The 23788-nt window shown below is 46.0% G+C and overlaps 1 protein-coding gene across 2 annotated transcripts; it reads left to right on the top strand.

Moving 5' to 3' along the window:
* The first annotated feature begins 16647 nt into the window (after positions 1 to 16647).
* Positions 16648 to 22829, top strand: LOC117724568 (H-2 class II histocompatibility antigen, I-E alpha chain-like). Of its 2 annotated transcripts, none has more exons than XM_034524466.2 (5): positions 16648 to 16809; positions 20974 to 21222; positions 21634 to 21915; positions 22193 to 22367; positions 22523 to 22829. In XM_034524466.2, the coding sequence occupies exons 1-4, from the start codon at positions 16725 to 16727 to the stop codon at positions 22345 to 22347; spliced, it is 771 nt and encodes a 256-aa protein (XP_034380357.1). In that variant the 5' UTR covers positions 16648 to 16724; the 3' UTR covers positions 22348 to 22367; positions 22523 to 22829. The 2 variants fall into 2 exon arrangements, with proteins under 2 accessions (XP_034380357.1, XP_076772748.1); XM_076916633.1 differs by having other exon boundaries at positions 16649 to 16809; positions 22193 to 22373; positions 22523 to 22636.
* Positions 22830 to 23788: the final 959 nt, after the last annotated feature.

Raw genomic sequence — 23788 nt, 5'->3', positions numbered from 1 at the left:
GTCACAGCATGCCTGTCACATGTGGTGGTCAAAGCTCAACTTTCACGACTCATTTTCTCCTTGTGAGACCTGGGGCCTGAAGTCCTCCAGCTTGGCAGCAGACCGCTCTCCCTGCTGAGCCACCTCTGCAGACATTTGGAAGATTCGTTTTTAGAATCTGATTTCACTATCTGACCAACTCCCTGACCAGTAATTCCATGTGGTGTGGACACTGTAGAGACTGACCACCTTGGGAGGAAGTGGCTCAATTGGTAAGGTGCATGCCACACAAGGATGAGGACCTAAGCTGGGGCACACAGCACCCACATAAAAAGACAGGCATAGTGTTCTCTTCTAGTCCCAACACTGGAGTGGCTGAGACAGAGGGTCCCCAGGGCTCAGTGGCCTGACAGCCTAAAATCTCTAGGTCTCCATGATAGACCCTGTCTCAAAAGGAGGCTAATAGCAACCGAAGAGACACCAGACGCTGACCTCTGCCCTCCACGAGCACACAGACACATTTGTTCACACAGCTGCACATGCACGTGTTCGTAATCTGCACACACACGTACACACACACACACACACACACGAGACAGACAGAGAGAGAGAGAGAGGGAGAGAGAGAGAGAGAGAGAGAGAGAGAGAGAGAGAGAGAGAGAGAATTCAATTTATCCTGTAAGGTAAGCATCCTAATTAACAATAAATGATAAAGTCTTTATCTGATAGAGGACTTCTCTGATAGTCCACCCCAGATGATAAATAAGCATTTAGACAACAACATGAAATTAATAGTTGTTCACGTTGGTGACATTTTACATAAACAAAATCAACTTAAATATTTTTAAGTTTGTTGATGGGATTGGGGCATTGGGGCATTTGATGGTTCTCATAGGCTGATCAAGGAAGGCTCTGGACAGGAGCTGGGCCAGACTGGCCTCACAGGTGGGGACTGAGGGAAGGAGGGGAAAGCGCTGTGTGCAGGAGAGTAAGGAACCGGTTTCCAGGAAACCCAAATAGAGGAAACTGTAAGTAGTAATTGGGGAAAACAGGCTTTTGAAAGATTTGTTTGTTTGTTTGTTTGTTTAATGTATGTGATTACACTGTAGCTGTCTTCAGACACACCAGAAGAGGGCATCGGATCCCATTACAGATGGTTGTGAGGCACCATGTGGTTGCTAGGAATTGAACTCAGGACCTCTGGAAGAGCAGCCAGTGCTCTTAACCACTGAGCCATCTCTCCAGCCTGGGTGAAAACAGTTTTATAAAAGACAAATATTGTCTGTCTCTCTCCCATGTACTCCCATGACTGAATAACGAACATCAGAAAGTATCAACATGTAGTGTGTGTCTGCTGTTCTCATTCACCAGCCAGTGAGGTTTACATGAGGGGTTGGTACATGTGTTACACACACAGCCTAGTGCAGAAGTGAGGGGCCAGCATGTGTGTTACACACACAGCCTGGTGCACACACTCAGGTCACAATCGTCAGTATTCCCCGTGAGTATCCTCTAATTCTGGGATGGAAAACGTCTGATCTAGGTCTCACTTCACAGGACGCTGGGTCCCACAGTAAAGACAGTCTAATAAAATTAATAAAAATAGTGTGACAAGATGTGCATTAGACATGGTTATAAGGACAGATAAGAACACAAGGGGGGTTCCATCTTTTTTTATTTCTTTCTGTTCTTGGGACTGAATCTGTGCCCCAGGGCATTCTAAGCAGGTTCTCCAACCTTGACCTGGTTCTGTTACTTTAAAATGATTTTATGCATTTACTTATTTATTTGGTGTGTGTGTGTGTGGTGTGTGTGTGTGTGTTTTGTGTGTTTTGTGTGTGCCCCATGTGCACAAAATGCCAATGGGGGAAGAAAAAGGCCTCAGATTTCCTGGAGCTGGAGTACTTAATGTGGGTGCTGGAACTGAACTTGGGTCCTCTGAAACAGCAGTGCATGCTTTTAACCTCCGAGCCACTCCCCAGCCCCATGGGAGATGGCCCAGACAAAACAGAATGGTTAAAGTTAAACCAAACCAAATATTTACATTATGAAAGAAGGATTACCTGGGCATGGTGGTTGTCTGAAACCCTGGCACTCAGGAGGCTGAGATAAGAGGGCTAGTGTGACTCTGAGGACAGCCTGGGCTACATAGGGAGTTTCAGGCTATCCTGAGGTACAGAGTGAGACCTTGTCTGAACACCCCCACCCCTCCACAAAGGAGGATTTGTATAGATGTATTTCAGAGGAAGTGAGATTTGGGAGTGGTAAAGGGGTCATGTTTCAGGCTGGTTAGGGACAAGAGTTAAGCTGGAGATCAAGAACAACACAATTAATTAATTAATTAATTAATTAAAAGTTGCATCTTTCAGAAAGGTGGGACTAGTAGAAAAAATGTTAACTGGTAAAACTCTCAGCAGGAAGTGCTGTTGGGAAGGGCTGGACTCATAGGTTCGGCAGAGACAGTAGGAACACAGGGTTGGGGGGGATTTCTGAGCTCTCTTTGTTTCTCAAGGGTGTTATAAAAACTGCAAAATACAGGACGAGTATAGAGATCTTCCCTTCGTAGGTGGTACCCAAAGGGACCAACCCTTCCTTTAGTTCAAGTGAGGATCCTGGGTTTGGTGAGACACTGAAGAGAAACTTACTGGAAATCCCCTCCTGTCTCAGATAACTCCCGTCACCAATGAGGATGGGAGGCGAGGTGGCGTCAACTGTCTCCAGCAGACACGTGTGACCAGAAGGTCCTTTGTGAATCTCTTTGAGAGACTGGCATGTGACAGTTAATGTGATTTTTTGTGTATTGTTTCGTGTTGGAGAACCTCACAGAGTATTCCACCGCTGAGCCCTGCTCCCTGGCCACGTGCTTATCTATTTTTTAAGAATGAGAATTTCCTTCCACGGAAGAATTAGGACCTGACTGTGTGGCGTGTAAGGAAAGAGTCTTCGCTAAGTAACGCAAAGCGGGGTGAGGCTGGAGGACCACGCTGAAGTTTCTCTGCTATTCCCGAGCATCACAGCAGGGTCCACAACAGACCTGGTACCTCAGCTCCGGCCACCACGGGCTCACGCACAAACGCGGGCGTCTCACATGGCGAATCATTCACCTCTTCCAAAGTCCGAGTTAGGAAGCACAACACCTTCCAATCTCAACGCAGCCCAGTAGAGGTGGAGCTATCGTGCTGTTCCCATAGACCACTGCAAGCCCACGGGAAATTTACTAAGCACTGAATTACTAAGAAGTGACCAGAAAATGAAATACTTTGCAATTTTAACACTATATAGTGAGATAAAACGTGTGGACAGGAGAAATTAATGTACAACGCACTTATTGTAATCCCAGCATTTGTAGATGCGCCCAGACCAAAAAGCCAGCTCCAGTGACAGAGAAAGTCAATGTGCCTCTTCCGGTCCACACTACCCTCCTTTCCCATGAAGACAACCCACTCTTTGTGTTCATGTGAAATGTCTCCTCCAGGGTCATGTACTTGAAGACTTGGCTCCCAGATGGTGTCGCAAGAGGCTGTGTGTCTACTCAGGGTGTTAGTGTGAGGGTATGGCCCCGCCCACTCCTGCCAGGCACTCCAGCTCCTGCCTGCTGCCCGGATATGAGCAGCAGCCGAGATCTTGTGCTCCTGTGCACTCTTCTCTCAGTTCCTGGAAAGACGCCTGGCTCAAACCAGAAATGCTCAATTGTTTAAAATTCACAAATCAGACATTTATAAATGTTAGCATTTGTGGGGTTGGAGAGGTGGCTCAGAGGTTAAGAGTGCTGCGACTCTTCCAGACAGACAGAGTTCAGGTGCCGGCACCCATTTCCAAGGACTCATGACTCTTACAGCTCCAGGGGAACACACACACAATAAATCTTTAAAAGTATAGATATTTATTAATTACAGTGAAAATACAAATGACAACATTTTAAACTAATATTTAAACGTAGTAGAGAGGGCTGGAGAGCTGGGCAGCAGTTAAGAGGCTGCTCTTGCAGAGAGGACCCAGGTTCAGTTCTAAGCGCATGTGTTGGCTCACAATCATCTGTAACGAGCCAGTTCCAGGGGATCTGATGCCCTCTACTGAGTTCTGTGGGTAGTAGAGTACACATGTGCTACACGGACATACAAGCAGGCAAACACTCATACACATCAAAACGAAGGGAAGGGAAAGGAAGGGAAGGAGCCGGAGGGAAGGGAGGGGATGGAAGGGGAGGGGAGGGGGGAGGGAGGGAGAGGATAGAGGGAAGGGGAAGAGAGGGGAGGGGAGGGGAGGGGAGGGGAGGGGAGGGGAGAAAGAGAAAGAGAAAGAGAAAGAGAAAGAGAAGGGAGAGAAGAGAAGAGAAGAGAAGAGAAGAGGAGAGGAGAGGAGAGGAGAGGAGAGGAGAGGAGAGGAGAGGAGAGGAGAGGAGAGGAGAGGAGAGGAGAGGAGAAGAGAAGAGAGAAGAGAAGGAACATATTCAGAGATTGTTAAAAGCTGGACCACTTGAAGGAGCTCATTTGCATAGTGAGGCCTGAAGAGGGGAGGGGATGTGGTTTAGCTCAGGCCCAAGCCACCTGAGCAAGAGCAGGCCAGGGATTCTCCTGGGAAGATGCATGTGGAACTGAGGAGAAGCCCAGACTGCAGATGGCATGGGATAAGGAGACTGCCCAGGGCAGTAGTCACTTACTTCGGAAGGAATTGATCTAAGATGAGCAGAGCAGTTGCAAATAGTAAATCTCACAGCTGGTGCTGCAGGTGTGTGGTGAACCCCACAGCTGGTGCTGCAGGCGTGTGGTGTTTGGGAATCCCTGAAGGGAAGGCTCCATCTCCAGAAAAATGGTGTCAAAAGATACTGTGGAACCTTTGACAAGCAAAGCCAAGCCGGGACCCCGTTACTTGGGAGGCTGAGACAGGAGGCTTGTCGTGAGTTCCAGGCCAGCCTGGGCTACAGAATGAAATAAACAAGAAAGCAAAGTCATGAGGACTGCTGGGAGGCCTTTGTTGGGGGTGTGAGGAGGCTGTCCCTTTGGTGACCTCTTGAGTTCTGAGACAAAGGGAGTATGACTGGGTGGACTCTCTCATTCTGCCTGGCTCTGTCTCTTTCTTTCTCTCTCTGTGTGTATCTGTCTCTCTGATGTCTGTTTCTCTGTGTATGACTCTGTCCCTGGGTGTATGTTTGTTTGTCTCTGTGTGTCTCTGTCTCTCTGTCTCTGACACACACACACACACACACACACACACACACACACACATATATATATCTGCCCCCTCTTTCCACTCCCCTACCACACACCTACAACATTGCCGCCCATATCTGCTGTGGGTCCCTAATCATGATGAGCCAATGTAGTTGCCCTGAACAAGTGCCTCCACAACTATGAGTTGAGCAACCTTCTTTTCTACATTACTAGCCTGCATCATGTATTTTCTTACAGTGATGGAACCCTGAGTGGTAACAGTATCCTCAGGGTCCACAAAGAGCATCAGAGCTGTCTCTCCCTGCAAACATGGGCAAAGCACTCTTGGGGAGCAGGAAGAGAAACTGAGGCACTAGGCCACCTGTGGAGGTAGTATCCAAAGACTCAACCTTAAGCCTCAAGCTGAACCTATTTTTCTTATAAATTATATGTTTTTACTTTCATATAGTCTACTGAATTAACTCGTTTCATTCTCTCCTTCTAACCCCGCCCATGTCACCCCGCCCTTTCTCTCGATTCCATAACTTCCGTCCCATCACTGTTACATACATGTGTAAAAGCTAACAAATCTATGAACACAACCTGCTGAGCCCATGCAGTGTTGCTTATATGTGGTGTTTAGGGGTGAGCACTTTGGCAGTTAAGAGACTCATCCCTGGGGGATAAGAATTTTCTTGCAGAAGTCAGCAGTTGCCTGGGGCCCTGCGAGTTTTCCCCTATCCGTGTTAGCGCATCAACTAGTACTACCACTGGGTGTTCTTTAGGCAGCCACATTGTTGGAAGTTCATAGATACAAAAAGAAGCACTTTGTGGAAACCTCTATTGCTGTAGGTTTCTTTCCTGGGCAGCCAGAGGCGGAAGCAGCTGGTTTGTCTGCAGCAAATGATACTGTTACAATAGGCCTGGGATTAGCTGTCTTCCAAGACCCCAGAGTAGGGATGGCTGATGTTGGAGACGGATCTAACACCTGGGGTTAGTGGGAAGAAACAGGGTGTGGCTGCAGATTGCCAAGAACACCCCACTTTTCACTTCAAGCCTGACTCAACTGGATGTCAACTATAGAATTAGGAAGCTCGGTTGTTAGCTGTGATGGGAAAACCCACATCCAGCACCGAGTGGGAGGAGATGGTGGTGATGCCGGTATCTCATTACCGATGGGAAGTTAAAATCTCTGGAGAAGACTGAAGGGAAAGAGACAGAGGTTGAGTGAGGCTCATCTCCCGCCTTCTATCCACAGAGAGCACAGGATCAGGAATGGTGCTGAGAGACGTAACCTGCAGGTCCCGAGAGGCGATCACCTCATTCACTCATGTAACAGTCCTGCAAGTGACACTTCACACTGCAAAGTTCAGAGGAACAGGAGAACTGCATCCTGATGTCTAAAAAACAAAAAACAAAAACAAACAAACAAAACCATATGCAAACGTAGTGTGGTGGTTCACATAGGTAATCCCAGCAGGCAGGAGGATTGCTACCAGTTCAAGGCCAGCTTTAGCTAAATGTGAGTTCCAGGCCAGCCTGGGCTGAAGAGATTATATCTCAGAAAAAAATAAAAAGGAAGAAAAACAAAGGAAAGAGAAGATATTTATAGCCCTTTTCCCTTTGCGAGTATGAATTTATTTTTAATGCACTGGTGCTGTAATAGTGCAAACATTCTTCAGGCCAATGGCATAGCAGGTGTGACTGGGGTCAGCACATCTGGGTTCCTGAAAGCCCAGGGCCAGCTTTGTAAGTGCTGTGTGCTGACCTGCACAGAGAACTACAATAGGTTTGTTTAGGAATCGAAGTAAGAGTGCAGATTGGGGCTGTGAGTTTGTAAAAGCAAAGTCGTTTTGCTATGAATAAGTCCATGGGAACAATAAAGATTTTTATATTGTAGATCTGTGTGCTGGAGAGAGAGTCTGTGTGTAGAGTGCTTGCCTAGAATGCATGAAGCCCAGGGTTCATTCCCAGCCTGGGAGCCTGGATTGGTAGTACAGGCCTGTAAGGCCAGTTCTGGGGAGGAGGGGGCAGGAGAATCAGAGGTTTAAGGTTGACCTCGCTCACATAATGAGTTTGAGGCCAGACTGGGAGGCAACAAAGCAGAAACAAGAGAAACAAGTCTGCTTCAAGTCGATTAAGAGACCAGATGGGGCAAAAAAAAAGAGAGATAGCAACACAATGATTTCACAGGGGTGTCACAGGGACATGTCACCACAGGGAGAGTCCGTCAGACGTCCTTAAGAAACGGGAGGCAATACAGAGTAGAGCCAGCCAGCAAAGGCAAATGAACCCTGTAACTGGAGACCCAGGAACTGGCAGGAATCATTCCGGATCCGGGGTAGCTGTAAGGCTAGGAAGTGACATCCTGGGGTAGCTGTAAGGCTATAGGAAGTGACGGGTGGAATGGAGGGTTTAGATTTCCTGAGTGGCCAATATTCTCATAAATTGTACTTGGAAAATATAACTCGAAGAAAAGCGAAGGATGTTCCTTCCTTCGGTCCTTCCTCCCTACCCCCTCACCCCCACCTATCTTTTTTTGTCAGAGGTGGTACCCACGGGTCTCACCCTCAAATCCAGAATCCACCTCGTGGGTCTCAGTTCTGGCTAGCTAGTTCCTATTTGGGGAACTAGTCCAGCATTTTCTGCACTGACGCATTTTAAAAAAAGGAAAGACATCTTTGGAAATCCCCGTCGGGCATCAGCCGTTTTTTTTTCTTTCGACCAATAGGAATAGAGAACAAGGCAGCGTCACTTGTTTCCAGCAGATGTAACTGCTAAGAAGGGCTGTTTTGAGCTGAGCCTTCAGGAGAAAGGGGGGGGGGGGGGGGAGACACTGATAGGCGGTGGGGAAATCGCTGACAAGCTGGTTTAGTGGGAAAAGGGAAGACCTGCTGTGCCGAGAGACCACAGCTTGGGTCGCGAAGCCCAGTAGAGAGGGAGGATTTCGTATGTGATACTCGCTGGGGTGGAATGGACATCAGATAGTCTTTGAGGATCTGTGGGAAGTCCCGGCTCAGTGGAAAGGGAAGGAAGTGGCTGTGATTCCCCTACGGCCCCTGCTAATGATGCGTTGTACCTGGGTAGATGAGGTGGCATCTGGATATGCCTATGGTCAAACCTGTCATGGGAGAGAGTGAGAGGAGTTAGCACGCACGTGCCCTAGCAAGGGAGCCCAGCCTGCGCTGCCATCCCAGTTAATCACAAGAAATCTTTTTTGTATTTTTTTCATCTGTTGGATCTTTAGCATCTAATACATTTTTGTTACTGAATAAATATTTTAAATTAACTGGATGAGATACTAAGAATTAATCATTTTTAGTGATCCAAGGGTTTTTTTTAATAGTTCAAACCAATTCTTCCTAAACCCAAGTTCTAGGAATTAAAAAAAGATTAGTTTGGGTGCTGGAGTGATGATGGCTCAGTGGTTAACAGACCGACCGCTCTTCCTAAGGACCTGGTTCGTTTCCAGGAACCTACATGGAGGCTCACGGCCGTCTGGAACGCCAGTGCCAGGAGATTCAACCCTCTCTTCTGGGTTCCTTGGGCTCTACATACATGTGGTACACAAATATGCATGCAGGCAAAACACTCATATATATAAAATGAAAAAAAAAATTTTTTTTAATTAGCTTGTCCGAGTATCTGGATAAAGTCCTATGTACCTTCATCCTGGTTGGGTTCTTTCTTTCTTTCTTTCTTTCTTTCTTTCTTTCTTTCTTTCTTTTCCTTACTATTGTTGCCTTTGCAGCAATGACAGCTTTGAACTACATTCTCTAAACGCTATTATTTAAGAATAGTTTTGTTCTCAAGTCTTTCACATCAGCTGTCTCTGGCAGACTCCCCAGCTGAGATGACGTACCCGAAGTTGTAGGGAAGGAAGAGTTACCGCTATCGCCTGGGAGCAAAAAATAATTTTCATAGGAAAAACATATAATCAAGATGAAATTAAAATGACCTTTTACTGAAAAGAAAATAACAAATTATAAATAAGTGGGAAGACATCAAGGACCTGGATAATCCATGAAGTCAAAATAATAGCTTTTACATTTATTTATCTATTGTGTGTGTGTCTCTGCATGTGTGTGGAGATCAGAGGACAACTTATGGAAGCCATTCTCCCTCCACTGCGTGGGTCCCAGAGATGGAACTCAGCCTTGGGGGCAGGCAACTTCACCCCATGAGACATTGTACTAGTTGTATTCTGAGTCCCTGCTGGGCCCCGTGAACCTAAGGTTTACAGACTTGAGAAAACTCACTTCTGGGCAGTTGCATCTGTAGCAGAATTCCTGGAACCGCCTGCTGGAACCGCCCCAGCTACCAGCATCAACTCTCTGCTTCTCTCTGCTCCAGGACTGCCGGGTTCCCTGAGTTAAAAGCTCGGATCCATTGTCCAGTTCCTTACAATTCTTCAGCCATCTTTCCATCTCGTTTCCCATTCTCATATTGTATTTTATCTAACTGTTCTTAGAGCTAAAATAACGTCACCATGATACCGCGCAGATTTCGTATTGCTGTAATTCCTCACAGAGGCAGGCACGGGCATCCCCCATGTGAGAAGCATTAACTCAATGTCCACAAGGAGACACAGGCGAGCCCTAATGGGGTTTTATTCTTTCTTCTCCAAATGAGGAAACTTTTGGGAGGAAAGTTCCAGGCTCAGGCCAAGTACAGAAACTCCTGTTTGGAACCCAGGTTGAGTGCAAATTCCAAACCTGCCTCTTGGGGTCTGTGCTCAAGGATGTTTGTTTGGGTTTTTGATGAAACTAAAGGGTGTTTCGAGCCTCAACGTTCCTAATAGTTCCAAGCAAATCTGGCTGAATTTCTGTTCTGATTCATTGCCTACTTGTGAGAGAGAACTCTATATCTTGCCTCAGCTCGGTGATGGTGGACCCACCAGGCACCCCCAGCCGTGCACCTGACACTTTCAGAGGTGAGAGAGAACAGCCCTTTGCTGCATGTGAGAAGAGAAAGGGGAAGCTGGCCAAGGGTGTAGGTGGCAGGTTCCTGTGAGTCACTTCTCTGGAGGAATCGACTGGATGCTTTGAGGAAGTGTGGTACAAATTCCCCTCGAGACTATGATACATTACATGCCAGTCTAGAGCGTCACTCAGAATTTAAGCTACCTGGGTAAGACAGAAAAGGGAAGTAACAGAAAGGTTCCACCTCACATACATGCCGACATCATCATCATAATCATCACAACCACCACCATCATCATCATGGTAACTATCATAATTATTGTGTCACTGGTCATTGTGATCATTGTGGCTGGTGGGTAACCTCACAATGTCTTTGTTTTCTCACTATCTTGGCAGATGAGAACCTGAAGTATCTGGAAAGAAGGTCTCAGGGGTCACAAACCACTGGAAGATGAATTCTCTGTATGAGTGGGAACAGGGGCTGTCTGGCTGTGCTTTGATTCTGTGTGGCCATGGCCACTTTCAGAATGAGCTCCAGTACACGACTTCACCCCACCATTAACACAGCCCAAACCACGAGGATCTGACTCAACCAATCCAGTTGATTGGGGGGGTGGGCTTATTAGTAGTTTAAAATTATTTATTTGTTTATTTTTACATGTATGGGTTTTTTGCCTGTGTGGGAAGCCATGGCAAGGCCTTACTCTTGGCAAACACTCACCCTTGGCTCTCCTATCTACTATTCTTCTTTCTGCTTACCTTCCATGATTCACTTGTCAGTTCTCAGAACTTCAAACAAGGCCTCATAGCAACCCACCTTAGTTACCCTTCCTCCTGATCTCTAGATTTAGCCAACATCCTGCTAGATAGATGTTTTTAGAACCTCTGGTAATGGCAAGGCTTTGTGAGAACAACAGGTATAACTTAGACCCCACGGCTGCAGCTAGCTTCCTCCACCTGCAAAGCCCTCTTTCCTTTCCTACCCCTCCCCATATCCTGTTTTCAGAGTATATAACCTGTGTGAACAATCAAATCTTTGAGGGCTTGATCAGACTTCTTGACATGCTGTGCCTTTTTATTTCCTCACGCATCTCAGTCCTCTCTACAGGGTCTAGGGGTCCCACTTGATTGTCCAGCTGAACTGGACATGCCTATATATGTAACTGTGCCAGAAGATGTCAGAAATGGAGGTCAGATGTCCTGGAACTGAAGTTACAGATCATTGCGGGTCACCTTGTGGGTGCTGGGAACTGAAGTAGGGTCCTCTGCAAGAGTGGTCAGTGCTCTAGCCATAGAGCCATTTGTCCAACCCCTCACTGGCAATCAGAGCATAGCTAACCTGAGGGATCCTGACACTCACTGGAACTGAATGGACACATAACTGTAGTGCCCTCGGTATTCTCATGATGGAAGAGGGGTCACTTGAAGTCTTTAAATTGTTTACAGCCTCACTTTTGATTCAGACCTGAGGGCGGGCATGTGCCAGCCAGGTTCCAAACCTTGGCAGTGACCCACAGCTCAAAGGCAGCACCTGTCTGCACACTCTCCTGCTGACCTCACCTCATGTAGAACCTTTTCCAGACAAAGCCCTTAAAAGACACGCCCAGAACTGAGTTCCATCTATACCTACCTACCCAACCCCCAAATTCCTGTCAGGCCAGGCTTCCACAACAAGAAAACGGGCAGAAAATGATCCAAACAACACTAAGAATCAGACAGTATAAGGAACTATAGAAAGAATATCTAGTTATTGGGGAGAGGATATCGATTAAACACATAGAGAAATCTGGATTTATGTGTTTAATAAGAAATAAAATATTCTTAAATTTTTTGAGGCTGAAAAAGATTTCTATGTTCTTAAAGATAAAATATAGTGTATATATTTAAAGCAGTTTCATTCAACATCTGTATGAAGTTTTGTAAAGTTGAGGCTGTTTTCCTAGAAATCAATATGAAAAGCGACTACACACACACACACATACACACATACACACATACACATTCACGCACACACGCGCACGCACATACACACGCACGCACGCAGGCAGGCAGGCACGCACACACGCGCACGCGCGCAAATCTAAGACCAGAATGATTTTGTAAAATAATTAGCTTTCCCATTAACATTTGCTTAATTTTTCCAGAGTTCTGCTTATTTTTATTGTTCTTATATGGAGACAATGTTTTCATTTATCTTATAGTATCTATAATGACAATGATAATAAGTATAGCCCTATAATAAAGGGTTAATTCTAAAGCTAGGTTCTGGACAGCAGAGCGTCATTGCGGTGTCCTGGGTCCTCTGCTCTCTACCCCTCACTCCCCAGCGGGTTTATCACCCCCACCAAGGAAGCAGAAGCTGACCTCAGAAGCTAACCTGAACTCACTACTGGGAGCCTCAGCCTTAGCAGCACGCATTGACCGCATCCTCTTCAGCCAATGAGGAGCAGGTGTGGGCTGCGTCACTTGTCTCCGGAAGAACACACTGTTGGAACTCACAGGAACAGAGCCACAGTACAGACACACATATTTCATATCACAAAGTCAACAAAAACTGGAATAAAGGAGGCTTGTATAACAAAACTTTCTAACGTATTCAGTGAAACGTGGAAAGCTGAAGCACTGGCCCAGGGTCCTGGGTAGAAATACGATATAAATCAAATAAATGAAATTCCAAAATTAGCAACGTAAATCTGAAAACTAAGAGGAATGATAAATAGGCAGTTCTCAACCCAATCCTTTCATAGCGGTTGAATATCAGATACCCTGCATGTCAGATATTTACATTATGACTCGTAACAGTAGCACAACCACAGTTATGAAGTAGTAACGAAATAATTTTATGGTTGGGGGTCAGCATAACATGAGCAATATTAAAGGGTTGCGCATTAGAAAATATGGAATGTTGAGAACCACTGCCCTAGGGGAGCTGTATTCTATACTTCCGGGGCTGAAGCAAGAGGATTTCAAGGTTGAGGCCAGCCTGCGGTGGTTGATGCTTTTGTTTTGGTTTGGCCCTAAATAAATCAAACAGGAATCCTAACCTCCACTAAGCTGAAGGCCCTTATAGATCTGACCCTCTCCCTTTGGGCAGCAAAACCCCATGAATGAACCTCAAGTGTCTACGACATTCAGAGATCAAAGAAAGGCAATGCAGGAAAGACTTTACATTGTTACAGTTTTCTCCTTGCACAGCTTGTAAACTAGACATTGTTTATGCAACTTTGTTCCATTTATACATTGTTGATAACATTTACACAGGTCTTTAAAATACTATTAAGTGTTGACAAATACACTCTTGTAACTCACACCCCTATCAAGATATAGTTTTCTATGTACATATAAAAATCATATGGGGGGGGAAGCATGAGAAGTGATACTATCGAGGGGATGATTGGAAATAACAGAGGACAGCAGGGATTGAGGGTGAACATGGTGGAGGTGCACAACAAACCTGCATCAAAGTGTATTCACAAAACCCAATACTATGTACAAGGGATATGCACCAGTAACAATTTATTTTAAAAGAGATGTGGGGGCTGGGAAATGGCTCAAGGGTTAAGGGTATTTGCTGCTCTTGCAGAGGACTGAGTTTAGTTTGCAGCATCCTTGTTGGGTGTCTGAAATTGCCTGGATCCAGGGTCTAATGTCTCTTCTAGATTCCACATGTGCACAACCACACATAGAGAGACACACAAATACACATAATTAAAAATACAAACAATGTTCAAAATAGAGAAATACACTCAACAAGCTGCACAGAGTGCACCAAACCATGGATTTAGCCCATTTGACGACCAATTTTATGTTATAAAATAATCATCTCTGCTCTAAGATTTGTAATAAAAGGAATTATATAGCATGTAATCTCTTTAAAATATTTATTTGTTGCTTTTATTTGTCTGTATGTGTGCATGCCTGCATGTGTTTATGTGCATCATACACATAAAGGTGCCAAGGGGGCCAGAGGGTGCCCAAAAATGAGAGTTCTGGGCCATTGTGAGCCCCATGTGGGAGCCCCGTCCTCTGCAGCAGTCAGAGCTCTTAACCACTGAGCCATCCCTCCAGCCTCGGCATGTCTTCCTGTTTCTGACTTCTTTTTGTGGGTGCTCATCTTTGCTTTTATTTTTTCATTTATTTTAAGTTTATTTGTGTGTGTGTGTGTCTGTGCGTGTGTGTGTACATTCTTTTCTACAAGAGCACCATGTGTGTGCTGTGCTCTCAGAGGTCAGAAGATGGAGTCAGATCCCCTGCAGCAGGAGTTACAGATGGCTGTGAGCCTCCATGTGGGTGCTGGCATCTGAACCTGTGTCCTCAGCAAGAGCAGCCAGTGCTCTTCTCTGCTGAGCCGGCTCTGTCCCTCACCTCTGCTTTGATTCCCATCTGTAGCTCTTCCTTTCTATTCCTGAGTAGCGGTCTGCAGTAAGAACTGACCACAGCTTCTCCACAGCGAGATCTCCTACAGAACTGCCTGCAAGTTGTGGAGGGGACTTCAGGGATGCAGCGTTTGTGAATCATTGCCTATGAGGGTATGGGCTGTGTGTTTGTGGCTGCCTCTGGGTCACCATGTGCCTCTAAGTAACTCCTCTCCCATGATCTTGTTCACCAGAGAAACATCGCCAGCCAAATCACTGGGCCTCCCAGTAAAGGACTATTGGAGCCAAGGATACTAAGAAAACTGTTGTTTCTGCTTGTGCAGCTGTGGGGTGAACTGGCATGGCCAAGGCCCAGGTGCAGATGGGAACTCGGTGCAGGCAGAGGGCACAGTGACTCCCCTTTCCTCAGACAAGCCTCCACTGGCTGTTAAGACTTCCAGCTGTGGCCAACTAAGCTTGATTGTCCAGGATCATCTTACTTAATAACATCATCTGGTTACAGAATTAATCACACCCACAAAATACCTCCAAAGATACATAGGTATTTGGTTGAATAACAGGGCACTATAACCTAGACACTCAAGACCAGTCACTATATTATCCGAAGGGAATTTTTTCCTTATTCCACTAACAAGTGGGTACAAGTACACAACCTCCATGATTGTCTTAATACATTTGCCTAGAAGGAGGCAAGCCCTCAGAGAGGCTAAAACCAGAGCCAGCACCTACTTCACTGCATCCAGACAGGTGCTGGGGTGTCCCATCCCACCCCTCACAGTCTCTGCCTCTGTGAAGGACAAGGACTAACACACTCATCTCAGGACAGAAGAGCTGGTCCCAGATGTCCAGGAGCTTGTGGCCTCCACAGAATGCAGAAAACTCAGGCTTCTACAAGTACTAGAACCCACATTGGTTGCCGAGACTTAATCCTCAGACTCACACACTCATCTGAAATAGTCACATAAAAGGGCAACAAATGTAAAATCCAGTAGTTTGGAGAAGAAAGATACTTTTCTAAGTTACAAGAATTCCTTCAACATTAGACTGAACTGTCTTACATTAAAAAACATTTTAAGAATAACTGAGCTACCCAGAACTTTCTCGTGTGTGTTCAGTGTCCCTAAATTTCCTTTAGAATTGCTGGGAGCCAAGACCCCCTTCTGTCTGAGAGCAAGTGTCAGTTAAGTAAACAGCCAGAGTTAAGGAATACTTTATTTATTGCCCTTCTGCCAGGGAGAAAATATTAATCAGATAAGCAACTCGAGCTGAGAAATGTTTTAATTGCCTTCTTGCTTGTGAGAAAATATTTAGATAAGTAATTTGGGCTAGGAATTCTTGTGGGCTTAGAGAACTCTGCAATTATGGGATGACCCTGGACCCTGACTGTCAGATGACCCTCCTGCCTGCTTGCCTTTATAACAGCAGCCTGAACAATAAAATTTAAGCACTAGATCAGACATTCAGACTGGTGCTTCTTCCTTATGTCTCTTGTCTCTTTCATTCTTTCGCCCCCTTCCCTAGGGTCTTGTCGAATCCCCGTGGGCTGAGGCATAGAATACAAAGGTTACTCAAAAGAAGATGGAAAATCTGGATAAAGCACTGTGCACTCCTGTAGGTGCTGGACAGGTCTTCACAGCTCTGTGTAAAACCAGAACTTCTGCCCAGAGCAAAGAACCTTGCCAACCGGGTTTACACAAGCAGAAAGAGCAAAGAAATTGACTGGCCACTGTCTGTGGGGACACCTTGGAGAGATGAATCAACTCACAGTTTGGAGTACTCTGTACAAACTGTAGAAAGAAATAAAGAAAAGAAAAAATTTAAAAATGGCTAACTCATGATACATGCAAGCCTGAGAAAGTAGCTGGGTGTAGAGGTTGGAGAAGCACCAGAAAAGGAATAAATTCAGGGGAGACTTCCTGGACAGTTGCAGCCCAGACAGTTATGAAGAACAATATTATTGTGGATGAGTTCACCTGTCCATGAAGCTTTTCAGAAATCCCTCCTCTCTTGCCGTCTGCGCACATAAGCACACGACAGAGTCTGACTCGGAACCCCCTTCTTCCCAGGCATTCCCTCAGTCCACTCTGAGCAGAGCCTGCAGCAGGTCCAGGGAGTTCCCCCAGCCTCTTCCAGGCCTCTCAATACAAAGTCTGCAGCTGGCAACGGTGACGTCATCGCAAAGGAATTTTCTGATTGGGTCTGGCGAGTTTGTCTTGGGTGTGTGATCTCCTTGGCTGGATCCTCACACTCTCTTGAAGACTCAGGAGAGCAGCTGCAGAGACCACCCAGAGGACAGGATGCCACTCAGCAGAGCTCTGATTCTGGGGGTCCTCGCCCTGGCCACCGTGCTCAGCCGCTGTGGCGGTGAAGACGACATTGAGGGTGAGTGTGCAGCTGAGGGACGCCTGGAGCCGGGCAGTGGGAAATCCACAGAAGAGGGACATACAAATTGGCTAAGCTATAAATCCTCAATATTAGGTAATCTAACGACTATGTGATTCCTTCGGGAGGCTCTGGTTGGCGAGCACAGCTCATGATCCACCAAGCCATGGTTCTACCAGTGGACCAGTGAGGGCAGGACGGAGGGCTCCGTGAGAGGCGGGGCTGTCTCGGAACCTGGGGGTGTTTCCAGGAATGAATGGTTTTCATTCAGCATTACTATAAAATATCTGTGAGTTTCTGCAGCCTTTGTACCTGTAGTGTATTCTCAGGAAAACATTTACATGAATCATGTGCACAAATATACAGACAATGCTCCCTTATGTAGGTTTACACTCACCCTTTTCAAGCTAGGAGGTGGCCCTGGTGGGAAGTGAGAGAAGGAGCTCACCATTTTACCAGACAGTCTTGATGACTTTGGATTTCCTCTTGTGTCACCTCACAAGTGACAAATCAAGTAAATATGTAGATGTGCTTTAAAAATAGTAAAAACAAAGCTGAGTGGGCCTGGCACTTTGTGCCAGTAACTGCATACTTAGGTGCTGAAGCAGGAGGATCGTGAGTTCACGGACAGCCTGAGTGCATAGTGAGATCATGTCTCAGAAAAGTATCCATTCATTAGTAATTGCCTACAAATGCCATTTCCTCTTTGTTTCCATTATAGATACAGTTTAATATTTTTGTAACAAAGTAAGGAATGTGGGCTGCCTGGTATGCAGCCCATTTATGCCCCATGAATTCTGTAACAACAACCCAAGCAAGCACAAGCTACAGCAGCCTGTGGCCTCTGCCTTTCTCCACCTTTCTGCCGACATTCCTCGTCCTCTCTCAGATCCCTCCTTAACTCCACACTGTGTTACAGACATGAATAGGAGCTGTGTAAAATAGCAGCTGAAAAGTCAGATGTCTGAAACAGGAAATGAAAGGGGTTGAGCTCCCGGGTGTAGCATGGCTTCTCTTCCCAGTTTTGGTGGGAGGTGGGAGTCTCACCTGCTTCTCCAGGGAGCAGTGGCTTCTGTGTCTCCAATTACTTCCTTCAGTGTCACACTAGGGTTTCCCAATCCGGTGTGACCAGGCACAGTGGGCAAGGTTCTGAGGAACCACAGAACTGAAGGCCTATGTGAAAATATTCTCATTTCTTTTTAATTTAGAAGAAAACCCAGAAGTTTCAAGTCTAAGAAAATGATTTGACTTTAATTTAGCCTATATACATTTTCTTATTTATAAAATATGACTTTGAACATTTTCATCAAGGAAGGCCCAAAGCTAAATGCTTGGGCAACACAGGTCCTAGCACAGCCCGGGTCATCGCTGACCCTGACTTTCACATGGGTCTGACACCTGCCCGTCATTCCCAAAGTCTCCGTGGGCCTCAAAACTAGCAGTCATCACTCAATATTCACTTTGTAAAGCATTGGCTCAGCTAACAAGTCGGTGCTGAAGTACATAAACCTGCTGCCTGCCCCTAGGGAGTGGGTAGACTAGTGAGGGAAACAGATCAAGGTTAGGAAGCAGAAAGGCCTTTGTGTGGAGTGGACCCAGCTGAGGGCAACACTGTACCAGCAGGGGGCAGCGCGGAGTCCTCCGCAGCGCCTGAGACCCAGGATGAGCACCCGCTGAAGTGAAAGCTGTGTACATCCACGGTTGGAAATAATAATAAATAATAATAATAGATAAGGGAGCTTTGAGGGAGAGGTGTGGCATGTTATTGGCTGATAATACCAACTAAGATGGCCACACTGGGAAGGGAAGGGAAGGGCCAGAGGAGCAGTTGAACTGGGAAAGACAGACAGACAGGGATAGATAGACAGGGGGCTTGGGGATCATAGTGTAGTTGGAAGCCTAAACTGAGCAGAAACATCAGAGTAGAGGAGGGTTTCAGCGAACTGAAAAACAACAGCCTTCATTTCTGTGAGAAAAAAAGACCCCTGCCTTCAGCAAGGCCATGAGGCCATGTAGTCAGTTTTGAATGACAGCTGCTGTGCAGAACGCCAGACTGTAACCTGTCCACAGCACCTTACATGCACTCTGTCTGTCGACTGAGCCTGCTCTCCTCACATTCACCAAGTGTGGTGAAAGCAGAGGCCAGGCCTGGCTGCCCAGTTACTCCTTGAATAGCACTATGTCTGACATTCAATGAAACTCAACAAATGAGGATGGAAGTGTAGAGTGAAAAATTATAAAGGCCATTTTATGAAATATGTGTAAATTTTTTCGCCTTAGACCTTGGGCAGAAAAGCACCTGCCAGCAGGTTTGGGTCCATCTAATTAGTTACAGAGGAGGGGGAGTTACAGTACAAAGGCCTGTTAAGAACATCCCAGAAACTGACTGGCCAAGGGAAGAACTACACCCTGCCCCATGGTACGGCCTACTAGTGTTCAAAAAAGGTAAAACAACCAATCCTGTGCACCCGCGCGAAAGTTCGATTTTTCCCTACCCCGCCCATATTTAAGCGCTATGCCCCTGAGCCATGAGGTCAGTCCCTCTATCCCCTATGTGAGATATGGGGATATGGGCTGGCCCAGAGCTCTGATTTAATAAACCACCTCATGTGCTTTACAGCAAGACGGTCTCTCGTGTGTCCTTTGGGTGCGTGCTATCCTGTAACTTAAGTGGACCCCTTTCTGGGGAGTCCCGGGCCTTTCAGAAGAAAGACACAAAACCTAAATACTAGAATCTGTGCCTTGACTGTCGTCAATGTTTATTTGGCATGGTTTGGGTGGAATCGTCTATACTGGAGGCCATTCTCTGTGGCAGCTCACACATGCTCACTGTCTGAGGAAAACTCTTTAGTTCACCATGAATCTGCAAGTGAATATCAGGGTTGAGTTAGAAAAAAATAAGAGGTGAGGGTTTACAGAAGCACAGAATCCAATAAAATCTCTATTTCTTTTACTCCAGAAGAAACCAGAAGACCGTCCTGTGGGTCCCCAGCTAATGCAGGAGCTTTAGACAGAACAGTTTCCACACACTTTGTCATGATGTCACTGTTCTCTTATATAAGATTCTACATGCTCTTCCTGTGTTGAAAAAATGAGAAATTTTCCTTGTGTGAAAAAATATGCCCTTTTATTTTGAAGGAAAAGAAAATGTAATTAGATGCTATTATCTTATGGAAAATTAATGAGACATAAGACCTACTAAGAGAAGGAAATATGCTGACTGAATCTTTGAAAAGAAAACTTCTCCCCCTGTAGGCATACATTTTTTGCAACCTACTTTTAATAAGGGTTCAGCCTCTCCTCTAGCCCACCACCCAGCAGAGGTAGTGGAAGAGAAATGTTATTAGGAAGTGGGGGAGCAGACCTGTTCAGCAACAGTTCTTTGGGGGTGAGCTTGATCTTCTTGGGCAGCAGTTCAGCCCTGTAGCAAACCCCAAATACAATTTAGCAGCTGCAGACCAGTCTTTTAGACAGGCAGACCCCAGGCACAAACCAGCAGGTACAGTCCAGTCCTTTCAGCAAGCAGACACCAGGCAGCTGTAGTTCAATCCTGATGAGAACCACCAGGCTTGCCCACTAGCCTGAGGTGAGGCCGCAAAAGCTGCAAGTTGCCACAGGAACCTCATGAGCCTTAGGTGAATTTCTCTCAATGGCAATATTACCACAGGTTGAGCTTAACAACACTATGTAAGGCGAACCAATACTCAATGCTTCTGTCCCACTGTGTGTGGGGTCATAGTTATACTCCTTCATCACAGATCCTTTCACGTGTCAGCTATATCCAAACAGCCTTTCACCTGTGTCTGCTTCAGGAGAACATTGTTTCACGTGTTTGCTTTAGAAGACATCCTCTCACCTGTGTGCCCCCAGAAAAACATCATTTGTTTAGAAAGAAACAAACTAGAAGTTTCCACTTCATCCTTCCACTCAGTTGTAAGCTACTTGCCTTATCAGGATAGCAGAAATCAAATACAACATTCTGCTGTCATATAGCACATGTCACAGAGGGAAACACTGCCTCATAACCAACACCAAGAGTGGTAGGGACGAGCAGGTGGTGGAAATGTACCAAGTCATTTTAAAAGCATTTTCTATCATTTTGCTTGATAACATTCTTTTTCCTTCCTTTTTTCAATTTTTCCACCATGCACTGGAATTCATCAGCTGACCATGTAGCCTCCTATGGTGCACTTTTCTATCAGTCTTATGGACCCAATGGCCAGTACTGGTTTGAATTTGATGGTGACGAGTTATTTTATGTGGACTTGGATAAGAGGGAGACAGTCTGGAGGATTCCCGAGTTTGGCAAACAGACAAGCTTTGACCCCCAAGGTGGATTGCAACAGATATCTGTAGGAAGACAGAACTTGGACACCCTGACTAAGGAGACCAATTCCACCCCAGCTACCAACAGTAAGTGTTCACCACCCTGCTCCTCCATCCCTTCCACGGGGGGAGGAAATATGATCCACATACAAATGGTTCTACAAAATTCTCTTTATTCCAAGGAGCACTCAGATCTCCTCATTGCTGACCCCTCATCCCCTCTTCTTACAAATCAGATATTCCATGTAATATAAATCTAATTGTTCCCACAATGCACTCCCTGAATCTTTTTAAAAAGCCCCTCAGACATCCTACCTAACACTAAAAGAAGTGCACAGGGGTAAAGTGGGTGCAGTGCACATTACCTCCAAGCAGAGGGAATGATCAGGCTCTGTGACCATCAAGTGTGTGTGTTGGTGAGCGGGCTCCCTCACCAGACAGTGCAGAACTTCAGGGAGAGAATTAGCAATTCACATCCAGGATGTTTCCTTTTTACAGAGGCTCCTGAGGCGACCGTGTTCCCCAAGTCCCCTGTGCTGCTGGGTCAGCCCAACACCCTCATCTGCTTTGTGAACAACATCTTCCCTCCCGTGATCAGCATCACATGGTTGAGAAACAGCGAGTCAGTCACAGAAGGCGTTTATGAGACGAACTTCCTCCTCAGCCGTGACTATTCCTTCCACAAGATGTCTTACCTCACCTTCATCCCTTCTGACGATGACGTGTACGACTGCAAGGTGGAACACTGGGGCCTGGACAAGCCGGTTCTCAAACACTGGGGTGTGTATGAGCTCTGCCCACCTCCAGCACTTTCTAGTTCATTGTCATCTCCAGAACAGCATGTCTTCTGGCTCTCCAGAGACAGAGCAGGAGAGTCATCACAACTTTAAGGCCATTTTCCAATTTTAAAGTGTTTCTAAGGGTAGATTTCATGTCCTTCTATAAACCCAGCCCCCAAAGTTTATGCATATTAACTCTCCCCCCCCCCATCACCCTGGCCCCATCTTACACATGCATGAACATGTTCCCTTCTGACTCCAAAACTTGTCTTTCTCAGAACCTGAGATTCTGGCCCCCATGTCAGAGCTGACAGAGACTGTGGTCTGTGCCCTGGGGTTGTCTGTGGGCATTGTGGGCATCATGGTGGGCACCATCTTCATCATTCAAGGCCTGCGATCAGGTGGCACCTCAAGACACCCTGGGCCCTTATGAGTCACACCCTTGAAAAGAAGGTAAAGGTTTGTATTTGTGGGAGCCATGGAGAAGCAAGGGAAGGGGAGGGACTAATGAAAACGTGGTTGGAACCATGGTTGGAGAACTGTGCTGTGACATCATCACAGCTCAGGAGCCTCTGGAACCCACCTGTCTCCTGTCTGTTTTGTTGCAGGCATGTGGCCCTCTCCAGGGAGGAAGTAGTGTGCTGGGTGACCTGGAGCAGTGTGTCTTCCAGCCCAATGCATCATCTTTGTCTTCCCCAAGTGTCCTCCATCTGTCTTTTCTCTTGGACCTGTGGCTGTCCCTGCTTACAGCTCACACATCCTTGGCATTCTCCCCTGATCTGAGTTTTATTTTTTGGCATCTTCCAAATCATATCTACTGTAGAATCTCTCAGAGATCCTGATTTAGTAGCACCAAAAATATAAAAAAAAAAAAAAATCCAAAAAAACCCAATAAATCTCCTCTTATAAATTGTCTACTGGTTTTTGTTTTGTTTTTCTAGTCTTTCCTTTTAGAGTTTATTGAAGCCAGGCCCATGTAATTCCGTGTCCAATGTCACAGGAACAACCAAATGCAACCCAGAATGCTTGGGTATTAGTCAAGGTTGAACTTCATTCTTTTTGTTCCCAGCCCTGACCACTTAAATCTGTCTCTAGTCAGTTACAGGGAAATAGCATGTAAACATGTCTCAGTGTACACTTGTGAAGAAATACCAAGGCACGGGGTGCAAGCATTCCAGAAACAGGGAAGGAGAGTTGTCACAAGTATAAGACCAACCTGGTCTACAGAAGGCAAACTAGAGCTATGTAGGAAGGCCTTGTCTAAAAAATTAGAAAGAGAAAAGAGAAAAAGAACTACATTTATTTACATAAACTCTAATGAAAAGATCTCAAAAGGGATAAAGGTTTTTGAAAATGTTATCAAAAGTCAAAATTGTTCTCCAAAATCTTTATTCTCATCAAGGCGGCATACCTCTTGTATGCCTATGAGGTCATTTCCTGAGACATTTAGATGAAGTGGCAAGAGCCAACCTGAATGTGGACAGCAGTGTCTTGTGGGCTGAGCCAACGTGAGCTAGTCTTTACCTCCATATCCTCACTGTGGATGCAATGTGACCAAACACCTCATGCTCCCCATCTACCCTACCACCATGGACTGTGTCTCCCCAAACTCTAAGACAAAGTAAATTCTTCTCCCTCCTTCCCTCCACCCTTCTTCCCTTCCTCCTTCCTCTCCTTCCCTTCTTACCCCCTTCTCCTCCCATCTCCTCCCCTCCCCCCCCTCCCCTCCCTCCTTTCCCTTTCCTCTCTCCTCCTCTCTTTCTTTCCCCCTCTCTCTCTAAGATGCTACTGTCAGGTATATGTCATGGCCACAAGAGAACTCCTACAACTACAGAGTTCACTCTCCAAGTGGAGATGACAAGATCCTATAGGCC

Source organism: Arvicanthis niloticus, chromosome 20, assembly GCF_011762505.2.
Source record: "Arvicanthis niloticus isolate mArvNil1 chromosome 20, mArvNil1.pat.X, whole genome shotgun sequence".
In the NCBI taxonomy this organism is placed as follows: Eukaryota; Metazoa; Chordata; class Mammalia; order Rodentia; family Muridae; genus Arvicanthis; species Arvicanthis niloticus.
Note: the sequence above shows the minus strand (reverse complement) of the source record. Positions and strands in the feature narration are given on the sequence as shown.

What these genes read in the sequence shown, in the direction of transcription:
- LOC117724568 (XM_034524466.2), top strand. Translation starts at nt 16,725, where the DNA reads ATGCCACTCAGCAGAGCTCTGATTCTGGGGGTCCTCGCCCTGGCCACC. An exon ending in CGGTGAAGACGACATTGAGG is followed by an intron (nt 16,810 to 20,973) that starts GTGAGTGTGCAG and finishes GGAATTCATCAG; the next exon opens with CTGACCATGTAGCCTCCTAT. An exon ending in GCCGGTTCTCAAACACTGGG is followed by an intron (nt 21,916 to 22,192) that starts GTGTGTATGAGC and finishes TGTCTTTCTCAG; the next exon opens with AACCTGAGATTCTGGCCCCC.